The following is a 12,413-nucleotide window of genomic DNA, read 5'->3' on the forward strand; positions in this document are numbered from 1 at the left end:
AAAAACCTGCGCCAACGGAAAATCGCACAAATGATAAACCGCGCAAATGAGAAACTGCGCAAACAGAAAACCGCGAAAATAAGAAATCCGTGCTAACCGGAAAACCGCGGAAACGAGAAAAACCGCGCAAATGGGAAACGCGCAAATGGAAAAGTGCGTAAACAGAAACGGCGCAGGTGGGAAACACTGCGCAAAGGGTAATTTGCGTAATTTACAAACTGCGCAAATGGGAAAAGCTTAAGTGGAAAAGTGCGTAAAAAGAAACTGCGCAGGTGAGAAGTGCGCAAATGAAAACTGCGCAATTGGACCCAAACCATTCTGTACTAATAGTCAGAGCTGACAATAGAGGGTGGAACCGATACCAATTACCGGGGCCCTTGCAGCTTAGGGGTTCGGGTTTGAAAAAAAATTAGTGTTACTTCTCTGATGTTTCTATCCGAAAAAGTATAGCTACCTCCAGTTCTAATGGCTCTCTTTAGGGCCCGGTATTTATATTTTACCGGGGCCCGGGCCAACCCTCGGTGGCCGTGCTCATAGTTTTATAAGGTAAATTACCTTAAAAATGGTGTAGTTAAAAAATATGAACCTCTTTAAAAATTTATGAGTAGAAATGAGTTCTGTATAAGAGTTTTCTAATAATTTATTTTTTATTTTATAGTATACGTTTTCATTGGAAATACGCAAAGTTTGATCGAGTTCCTCGTTCACATGAAAACGAAAAATCTGTTGAGTTCGGGGGAGTACGTCGTCATTTACGCAGACCTCGAAACATTTACGGCACCAGAATCGTATAAATACTTTTGGCGTAAGTATGGATTAGTAGAAGGAAAGTAAGGTCGACCCGTCAGTCCCGGGATCGGGATCGTTGGGATCCGGGATTTAAGGGGTGAAATGGGGGTAAAATCGTCGAAAAGTCAATGTATTTAGGGTATTTCTCGCGACGATTTGTTTTCCCGTATATCAAGATATTGTGTTCAGGCCCAACTTGTTTATTTATCTCAGCTTATCTCGAAAGACACTTGAACGTATATCTTATCAAGTTTTATCGTACGTAATAAGATGAAACGATGTAAAAATTGATAACCTATGAGATAGCACGCGTACGCGGATTACCCGGGAGGCGCGGTTAATTTAAATGGAAACATGGAGTGTTTTGACGTCATGGAATATTCGAAGTAGTTGTTAAAGTGACGTAGAATGGAAATATTTTTAAACTTCATTTTAATTTCATTGTAGTACGCTTGACACTTGAACCTATCTCACGAGTATTTCTTAAAACGTATATCTCAATCGCGTTTTATCGTACGGAATAAGTTGAAATTATGTAAGTTGTATTGATAACCTAGGCGGGAGAGAGCGCGCGGGCGCGGATTTCCAGGGGCGCGGTTAATTTGAATTTAAAACACGGATTTGAGTGTTTTGACGTCATGGAATATTCGAAGTAGTTGTTAAAGTGACGTACAATGGAAATATTTTTAAACTTCATTTTAATATCATTAGCGCGTAAGTGGTTCATGTACCCAAAATTGGACCGCAAGTTTTTTTTCTTTTAGGTGAATCTCTATGGAAGTTTAACATTACAATAAAGCTAATAGGTCCAGTTTAGGGTACTTATGGTCCGAAATAGGGTACATAGGGCCAGTAATGGTGACTTTGGTCGCTTTTAGGGTACTTTCGGTCCGTTTTGGTCCATTTTTGGTTACAAGACGTGTGAGGGGTTAATGAAAATAAAAAAGCTCTCGACTAGCTCATTTCAAATGGCTATACGAATACGTTAAATAACATTCCGATGTACAAATATATATGTATATACTCTACGTTCAATACGTTTAATGCAACAAAATACAATTCCGATATTCAAATATTTAAAAATACTTAATGAATGTACTAAGTTACGTTTAAAAGTACCTTTTGTAACAATTCCAATATGTAAATATAGGTATAAAAATACGATAAAAACAACTTACCTATATTTTAAATACGGTAAAATACAATTCTTATAGACGAATATAGTCGGAAAAATACTATAATAGATTTCAGATATTCAAATACATAGAAAAATAGTACAAACACATCTAAATTCTACTTTTAATGCAACAAAATACAATTCCGATATTCAAATATTTAAAAATACTTAATTAATGTAATAAGTTACGTTTAAAAGTACCTTTTTTAACAAATCCAATATGTAAATATAGGTATAAAAATACGATAAAAACAACTTACCTATATTTTAAATACGGTAAAATACAATTCTTATAGACGAATATAGTCGGAAAAATACTATAATATATTTCAGATATTCAAATACATAGAAAAATAGTACAAACACATCTAAATTCTACTTTTAATGCAACAAAATACAATTCCGATATTCAAATATTTAAAAATACTTAATTAATGTACTAAGTTACGTTTAAAAGTACCTTTTTTAACAATTCCAATATGTAAATATAGGTATATAAATACGGCAAAAAATAACTTACCTATATTTTAAATAAGGTAAAATACAATTCTTATAGACGAATATAGTCGGAAAAATACTATAATATATTTCAGATATTCAAATACATAGAAAAATACTACAAACACATCTAAATTCTACTTTTAATGCAACAAAATACAATTCCGATATTCAAATATTTAAAAATATTTAATTTATGTACTAAGTTACGTTTAAAAGAACCTTTGTAACAATTCCAATATGTAAAAATAGGTATAAAAATACAATATAAACCACTTACCTATATTTTAAATACGGTAAAATACGGTAAAATACAATTCTTATACACAAATATAGTCAGAAAAATACTATAAAATCACCAAAAAAATGAAAATAAAATTAGTGTGGATAAGATTTGTAAATATCATTTTGAAACTAATAATTTTCACGCTTTATTTAAGTCAAGCAATTACATTTTTAAAAATGAAAGACGTTAAACAAAATAAAAATTTGTAAATATTGTACTTTTATTACTATAAATATTCCAATATTAAATGGGAACCGCTGCCCTAGAAGAAGTGCATTATGAAAAATATTAAATATTATAAATTTGTACAGAAATTATCTTCAATTGGCTATAGACGGAATATTTCACCTCGGCGAGGAATTGTAAACTAACTCATATACAAGCTAAGACTGAACTCTACTTTTATTACAACAAAATACAATTCCGATATTCAAATTTTTAAAAATACTTAATTAATGCACTAAGTTACGTTTAAAAGAACCTTTTGTAAACACGAATTCATCCAATTGTTAAACATAAATTCCAGATTAGATGATGTATGTATGATTGGTAAGACTCTTGTCAGAAAGATGAATTCTTATGCATCTTTATTCTGCTTTTAATACGTTAAAATACATTTCAAATATGAAAATATAGATAGAAAAATACTACTAAAATCCCTTTTTAAATTTGATAAAATAAATTTCCGATATGTTAATAGGTATAATTATAATATAAAAATTCCTTGTTCTACTTTTAATACGGCATAACACAACTCCGATACGCAAATATATACAGAAAATATTAATAAAAAAAACTCTTTACGCTACGTTCGATTCGTTAATATACATTTCCGATACACATATATAGATAAAGAAACACTATTAAATTTAAAAAGGTAGAAAAATACTTCACATTAACCATTATGAATTTAATCTTACAACATCCTTTCCGTAGAGTAAAACATATTTGTTCAGAGTCTACTTGTTTCCTCGTTATCTTTATCTCATGTGTTTTAAATAGCGTATGGAATAAGTTAATAATGTATTGAAATGGTGTATGTTAAATTAAATATTATAATTATTATCCAATTCGGTTTCATTTAAATAATTAATCAAATTGACTTTTACGCATTGTAATTAAATCAATTTTAACACAATTTGGGTTCTAATTGTCGATAAATATCAAATTAGGATTTGCCCAATTTTCGATATAACTTAACAATCACATTTTATCAATCATTTTCGTAAAGGTTTCCATTAGAGGACGAGGTTCAGGGTTTGATCCTTTTAACTAACGCGTTAATTGTGGTTTATTTTGCAGAGCGTACCGGTTTCTCGGGCTCGAACGGCAACAATCCGGAGGACATGATGAGCAATTTGGAAATGGCCAAAACACTTTTGGTCGTCGTGCCCAGTCCACCGACGGCGCCAGCCTACAACAACTTCGCTGACGAAGTCGCCTATTACAACAAGAACTATTTCGGCCTCAATGATTCCTTCTCATTTTACGATTCTCGATATAAGTTCAAAAAGGTAAATGCGTATTAGTAAATAAACCAGCGGTAGGTTGGGTAACTGTCATAAAGGACTAGGATTAGAAATCACTTACAACTGGTGGTTTCTTTTCGCCTGTTCTCGGACTAAATGTGATATAAATATTTTGGTACAAAATAAGTCGGAGAATTTGAAAATGGGTCTAAAAATCAGAGAAAATTCGGGGAATTTGAAAATGGGTCTAAAAATCAGAGAAAATTCGGGGAATTTGAAAATGGGTCTAAAAATCAGAGAAAATTCGGGGAATTTGAAAATGGGTCTAAAAATCAGAGAAAATTCGGGGAATTTAAAAATGGGTCTAAAAATCAGAGAAAATTCGGGGAATTTGAAAATGGGTCTAAAAATCAGAGAAAATTCGGGGAATTTGAAAATGGGTTTAAAAATCAGAGAAAATTCGGGGAATTTGAAAATGGGTCTAAAAATCAGAGAAAATTCGGGGAATTTGAAAATGGGTCTAAAAATCGGAGAAAATTCGGGGAATTTGAAAATGGGTCTAAAAATCAGAGAAAATTCGGGGAATTTGAAAATGGGTTTAAAAATCAGAGAAAATTCGGGGAATTTGAAAATGGGTCTAAAAATCAGAGAAAATTCGGGGAATTTGAAAATGGGTTTAAAAATCAGAGGAAACTCGGAGAATTTTAAAATGGGTCTAAAAATCAGAGAAAAGTCGGGGAATTTGAAAATGGCATTAAAAATCAGAGAAAAATCAGGGAATTTGAAAATGGGTTTAAAAATCAGAGTAGTCAGGGAATTTGAAAATGGGTCTAAAAATCAGAATATATGTCAGGGAATTTAAACCTTAACTAAAATATAAGTTTAAAAATCAAAATTTTGGTACAAAATAAGTCAAGGAATTTGAAAAAGGGTCTTAAACCCACTAAAAAGTAAACGAATTTGAAAAGGGTTTAAATATCTGATAAAAAATATCAGGCATTTAGTTTCGATTGCAAAAAGAAAACCGTTTCTTAACTATACGTTCAAAGTATAAAAAATTTCGCGGAATAAAGTCCAAGGAAAATATTTCGAAATGGTCAGAAAAAAATCTAAAAAAAAATGCGGAAATTTGAATCTGAAAAAATCAATTATTCAATTATTTAGTAAATTTCAATCCCGCTACAGTGGTTTGACTTTGAATCTTTTCAGCACGTGTCCATTTACGCGTCGTACCTGTACGATGCCGTCATGCTGTACGCCAAAGCGCTGAACACGACGCTAGCCAGAGGTATTGATCCCAGGAACGGGACGGCGATCATACACGAGATCATCAATCAACGACGTTTTCGAAGTGAGATAATTCACATTTTTCATCTCCGCCGAAGAAGCGCTTTGTTGCCATGTTTATAAATATGCCTGTCGCATTTCGCTACCTTTCAGCAAAACTCAATATGTGACTATGGAAAGAAATTCAGAATATGAATCTTTGGCAGGGCCCCCAGAGGTCCTATAATTCCCAGGGCCCCCCAGAGGTCCTATAATTCCTATAAAATCATATATTTTCAAAACTGTCCTGTAAAATCCTATATTTTCAAAACTGTCCTATAAAATCCTATATTTTCAAAACTGTCCTATAAAATCCTATATTTTCAAAACTGTCCTATAAAATCCTATATTTTCAAAACTGTCCTATAAAATCCTATATTTTCAAAACTGTCCTATAACATCCTATATTTTTAGCAAAATCCTTCAAAAGTCCTATAATATCCTATAATTTTGATATTTTGCCAATTTGAAATCCAGCCACTCACAAGGAGAGTAAACGAGGTGTTTATTGCCGATTTTGTTCAAAGTCGGGCGTAATGTACAACTATATGAGATATTAAATTTCCCAAAAGGAGACGTTGCACTACCCATTCGTTTTGCTTTAGCAACCGAATATGTTTTTGATCCTTACAACAATAAAATCTCCATTTAAAAAAGCATGGGATTTTCTCGGTTTCACACGAAAATCACGAAATGTGTAATTTGGACCACATTTAGGTAAATTTCATCAAGTTTGGGTAAATTGAAACATTTTTAGGGTAAATTTGTAACAAATGTTGGGTAAAATAAGGGAAAAATATTATTTTGGTTGTAAGTGGTCAAAAATATTTTCGGTTGCCATTTCAAATCGAATGGGTAGTGCAACGTCTCCTTTTGGGAAATTTCATATTTCATATAGGTCCACATTACGGCCGACTTTGAACTAAATCGGCAATAAACACCTCGGGTACTCTCCTTGTCAGTTAAATTGCTAGATTTAGCTATAGGATAAATTCCTATACAAAGTCATTCTAGTCTATACTTTTGTTATTGTTAACATGGTTAGCTACTAGTATATTTTTGTGATAAAATAGTTAAATAGTTTAAATTTTTTAAGCGAAAATCAAAGACTTATTTCTCTAAATATAGATTTTGTTTTAAAATGCATTAATTTAGTTAATTAAATAGCATATATAGTCCTATAAAATCCTATAATTTTTTTAAAATAGTCCTATAAAGTCCTATATTTTTAGAAAAATAATCCTATTTTTCCTATAAAAAATTGAAGATTTGAGTGGGGGCCCTGCTTTGGGTGTTTTTCTACAAAAGGCTAACTCATTACGTTTAGTGCTTGTCACAGATCCCACCTTTTGTCCATGATATATTCAAGGAAAATACACTACTATCAAGGACTAATCAGTTTGGTTGCGAGTTCAAGTTAAAACAGGGCGAGAGTGTCAGTGTCGAAAAAAAGGGTCGGTCAGAAAATGGGCCTTAAAGCGACTGTTGGCCCTATTACCAGGGGCTAGCCACTTCCTCAAATTCTGTACACCGATTACGGCGAGTACAGCCTTTGGTAGTGCTAAATCTGTAATCGATTACGTAATCACTTTAGTGCAGTCAAAGCTACGGGCTTGTACACCTATTACGGATAGTGGTTAGCCCTCCGCTCTATCATTACCGCCAGTATTAAGATAAGTAAAGGCCCATGTTATTAGAGATGGCAATGAATCTATCCGATTCTTCGAAAAAACTACTTGACTGGAGAGCGTGGTGCAATCTATTAATAAATAGGAAGCTTAAATTAACCATTTATAATTATTTTAACTAGGCAATTTATACTCTACTTAGTGGACTTTAACCTAAAATATATATCCCATATAAATTATATTGTTAAAAATTACTAAAATTTAAGTTATTGTCAAATTTACAAACGAGCCAATCAACGCGAAGCATACTTTTATATACCTCCTTTTGGGTCCAAATGTAGCTCAATTATCTTATTTTTATTGCGACTTTAGTGACATCTGTTTAAAAAAAGCTACTTCACCTAGAGCCGACATCTTTCTTTAAAACCATAGTCAGTGGCATACTTATTGTTATTATGTTACTTACGTTAGTTTTTATCTTATAAGATTTTCGGATTTACTTGCATTTTGCGCTCAGGTAGCGATTTGATTGATGAAAAAGCTTTGGTTATATTTAACTTAGGGTGCATTCCCATATATATCAAATGTTGGGAAATGCATTGTTCTTGCAAATCCTACCACTGCTCGTATTTGGGATTTGAATTTCGAATAAATATTGATTCCGTGCCAATTTAGTTTGGCCGATCACATTGGTTTTTCTTACGTGGGTATCTCCTGCTATTCTTTCTGGATTTGGTCTTATTTATCCGCATTGACCTTCAGCAGAAGTAAATGAACCGAAGTTATTGAAATAGCGCTCAGACTCGGAGGGCATTTTCCTTATGAAAATGATGAGAAAATCGAGTCAAATAAAAGCTAATTTCCATCCCCGTCTTTTGACGTGATAAATTGTACTTGGGAATTGTGGATTTACATGTAGCTATTGCTATGTATAAAAAAGGGTTTCATAACAACAAAAACAATTGTTTTCGGCCTAGGAGCGCGCCAAATTTCAAATTCGAGGTCAAAATGTAACTTCATAAGGAAAACGCCTCCAACATGGGGAGTATAGCAATCTGATAACTTCGGTTCATTTACTTCTGTCTTCAGTTAAAGCAACTGTCGGCTCTATCATTGCCACCTGTATTATGAAAAGGCCCCTGTTATTAGAGATGGCCATGAATCTATCCGAATCTCAAAAAAAATTACTTTCGTGGAGAGCGTGGAGCCATCTATTAATGGGAACGGAAGCTAAAATTCAAAATAGGGAAACAATAACGTTGTCAGAGAGCCATTATAGAGTATTATATACAGACCACTTTTACTCTGCTTAGTGAGCTTTAACCTAAATTATATATCCCATATAAAATATATTGTAAACAATTACTATAATTGAAGTTATTCACAAATTTACGAACGAGCCAATCAACGCGAAGCATACTTTTATGTCCCGTCTTTTGAGTCAAAATGTAGCTTCAGCATCTTGTTGTGATTTCGACGCTAGCGACATCTGTTGAAAAAAGAACTACTTCACCTAGAGCCGACACTTGCTTTAAGACAATATCGTTGGGATTTATAGAATTTGTTTCACGCCAGCGTTGCCAGCCACTTAAATCAAAATAATCGTTCTATGGATATAAAATTTTCAATTTCAGAAAACCGTTATAGAACGGTTGAAGCTTTTTGTACATTTTAATTATGTGGAAATATTGGTGCTAAACTTAGACTACTTAGTCGAAGTTTTATGGTTATGAGAAATACATTTTTTAAATTAAGTTATTACCTTTAGAAATTTTTTTGACTAAACATAAAATTAATATTTAAAAGTTGCAACTTTAACAGGTTTTGGCCGAATTTCATAATTATCGTACGTTATCGTAACACAGCCTGAATTATTGAACTTTATCGTAACACAGCCTGAATTATCGAACGTTATCGTAACACAGCCTGAATTATCGAAAAAACCGTTCTATAGCGTACGATATTAAATTTATCATATTCCCTAAAAATTAGGTCGAAATTATTGACATTTAGTATAATTATCGTACGTCTGGCAACGCTGTTTCACGGTCGCTTATCCGACAATCACCCGAAGCTTTTATAAATTTTAATTATTACTTATTTATCGGTTCACTTTTGTATTACAAACCGTAATGTTCTTTTTATAAGGATATTTCAATGTATTCCATTGATAATATGATATATTTTGAAAATATTATATTTACTTAGCTAGATAAAAAATTATCGAACTTCTAGCTGACTGATGTTTATAAATTATTATATTAAATGGTACTTTTCTTGCAATACCATAATAATAATAATTAATATAATATTATTTTTTATTATAATCAGCTATGATAATACCCAAGGTACCACCTTAGGCCCAAGTCAGCTAGCGACTTTTAATGCAAATAATTCAGTTCGCCGGGCTATACTGCGTATAGGAGGGTGGTGGCAAGCCCTTCATGCCACGCGAGCCAACAGCTCCGTAGCTTACACCAGTCCTACTACTACCGTTAACTTCAACAAGTGTTTATGAAAAGGTATAACTGAACAACTTGGGGAAAACTCCTTTTAAACATTGAGCATAGAACTTGTAAATTCAACGTAGAAGGAGTAGTTATTAGTTTTCACAATTTCTTCTTATAAACGGTCATGATATATTAACATTTTGGTTCGAAACAAAGTTTAATGATAAATAAGATCTTAACCCTTTTATTCAATCTCGCCAAACAATTATTTTGAAAACATAGGTCACAAAATTATATGCGCGTGAAATGTGAATCCAGATTTTAAAAACAAATATTGGAAATTAAATTAATTTAAAACGTGTTTCGGTTAATATTGGAAATCTTTCGAAGGCGATGTTCCGGCAAGACCAGTTCTTGAGATAATAACTCAGTTATTACTCCTTTTACCAACTTAAATTTTCAAATAATGTTGCGTTGGGATATTTATAAATTATATTATCCCGGTGTTGTAGTTTTAGAAAATCCCTATATGATGTACTTTACCGGTAAATAGAGATGCTTACTTGTTTATAAAAAAATATTTTCCCGATGTTGTAGTTTTAGAAAATCATTAAACAGATTGTTTTAAAAGGTTATGAAAAAATTTAAGGAGTTGTATTGGGTGAGTTGATAACTATGCCTGTTTTTTCCCATTTTCCTACGATGAGTTAAAATAGTGCCAGAGAGCTTCAAAGTGTGGCCTACTAGCTCCTGGAAGTAAGCTGCAACAAGCGCAAAACCAAGCAACAAGGACTTTAAATACTGTTTAAGTTTACTTTTTTTTCGCTGGTTAACTCGATTTGTTTACAAAGTCGTTTTTACCTATCACACGAACCCAAACCTTAATGTTCGCATTTCCCTGCTGCTTGGGTTCGTGTGATAGGTAAAAAAGGACTTCTACACAAATCGAGTTAACCAGCGTAAAAACGTTAACTTAAACCGTGTTTTAAGTCCCTGCTGCTTGGTTTTGCGCTCGTTGGAGCCTACTTACAGGGGCTAGTAGGCCACACTTTGAAGCTCACTGGCGCTCTTTTAACTCATCGTAGGAAAATGGGAAAAAACAGGCATACTTCTCAACTCACCCCCTACAACTCCTTAAAAAGTTTTGCATAAACCAAGAATGTATTTATTTATACTCAGGGAGAATGAATATGTCGAGACTATCGACGGACACGTTGAGTCCCTAACCCCGTCACGCTAAGGGGGGGGAGGAAAAAAGGAGGCGGTCTTATTTTTTGCGTCCTCGCAGCAGCGTTAATCGCGTCGAAAAACGTAATTTTTAAGAACCAATGAGATTGCAGTATTATTTGATTTTATTAAAGCGGAGGAGCATACCGGGGGCTCCAACGGGTGGAATTGGAGAAACGCTAAAAATAATCTCGACATATTCATTCTCCCTGAGTATAAATAAATACATTCTTGCATAAACCTTTTAAAACACCCTGTATAATGCATTTCACCAAACCATCGGGAGCCGGTGAAGCCCCATATTTATCGTAAATGTCATAAGCAGTAAAGTGCGAGGGAAGCTTTTCTCTTGATATTTCTGATCGTAATAATCTTCGACTCTTTCGTTGGTCAAGGTGTCAGTGGAGCCGAAATGAACATTGACGAGAATGGCGACGCGGAGGGGAACTATACCGTGTTGGCGCTGTCCCCGCTTCCGCCCAACATCACGCTCAAGAGCGTAAAGGTGCCACTGACGCATTCCATGCTGCCCGTTGGAAGTTTCCGCTCAGTGGCCGGCTCTCGATACCCTGTAAGTAAAGGTACGCTTTCTTATATATTTGCGTAGCTATAATAGCAATAATGTAGGTATTTATACTTTCGGATAATTTGTTACGATTTTGAGTGTTTCTCTCAATTAAAGATAATATAGACATATTACCTTAGACGTAGTCATCAGCGTTTACCCACTTCCTGCAGAATCACCCGAAAATTTACCAACTTTAACAGGGTTGCCATGGCAACTGGAATTCCTGAATATGGGTCTAGAAATCAGGGAAAAGTCTGGGAATTTTTATATTTTGTCTAAAAATCAGGGAAATTTCAGGGAACTTAATGTAGGTTGCCAATAGAAAAGGTATTTTCCCGTTGGATAGAATCCCATTGGGTCGAATTCCCTATGGATCGAATCAAAAAATATACTTTCCCAATTGATCGAATTCTAATTTTACAATACCATTGCGTCGAATCCCATTTATTCGAAAAAGTTTAGGTTAGGTTAGGTTAGGATAGGATAGGTAAGGTTAGTTTAGGTTAGGTTAGGTTAGGATAGGATAGGTAAGGTTAGTTTAGGTTAGGTTAGGTTTCATGCTTTCACTTGTGAGCAAACAAAATGTCGGTCGAATGGGACCGGCGGTCGAATGGAATTCGGTTGAATGAGAATCGACCCAATGGGACAAAAGCATAGAAAACCTTTACTAAAATTTAGGGTAAAAAATTCAAAATATTCGCGCAAAATAAGTCAGGGAAATTGTTCGGAGATTGTCAGGGAAAACCTGGAAAGTCAGGGAATTTGAATGTGAAAAAACTGTGGCAACCCTGTATAAATAGTGCCCTACAGCAACCGATGGAGGTAGATTTTTCGGAGGTCACGTGCCGGAAGTGGGTATTTTTTAAGAAAGAAATCGCCCTTAAAATATTTCTATAGCGTCATCTAGACCATGCAAAAGTTGATATTTTTCCGTTATGATTGATGATTAAAAAATTATAATATTTTAATTTAAATTTGCTGCCTGAATAATAACA

General features: G+C 33.8%; 1 protein-coding gene across 1 annotated transcript in view; it reads left to right on the top strand.

Moving 5' to 3' along the window:
- The window catches only part of LOC149966195 (receptor-type guanylate cyclase Gyc76C-like), a 128,236-nt gene that overhangs the window by 88,567 nt on the left and 27,256 nt on the right, over positions 1–12,413 (top strand). Inside the window, exons 5-8 of the mRNA XM_090181020.1 lie at positions 659–805; positions 4,053–4,264; positions 5,429–5,570; positions 11,246–11,421. Of these exons, the coding sequence (XP_090037146.1) occupies positions 659–805; positions 4,053–4,264; positions 5,429–5,570; positions 11,246–11,421 (677 nt within the window). The remainder of the gene's footprint in view (positions 1–658; positions 806–4,052; positions 4,265–5,428; positions 5,571–11,245; positions 11,422–12,413) is intronic.

This window comes from Leiobunum rupestre, chromosome 1 (assembly GCF_980474605.1).
Source record: "Leiobunum rupestre chromosome 1, qqLeiRupe1.1.hap1, whole genome shotgun sequence".
NCBI classification, from domain to species: domain Eukaryota; kingdom Metazoa; phylum Arthropoda; class Arachnida; order Opiliones; family Sclerosomatidae; genus Leiobunum; species Leiobunum rupestre.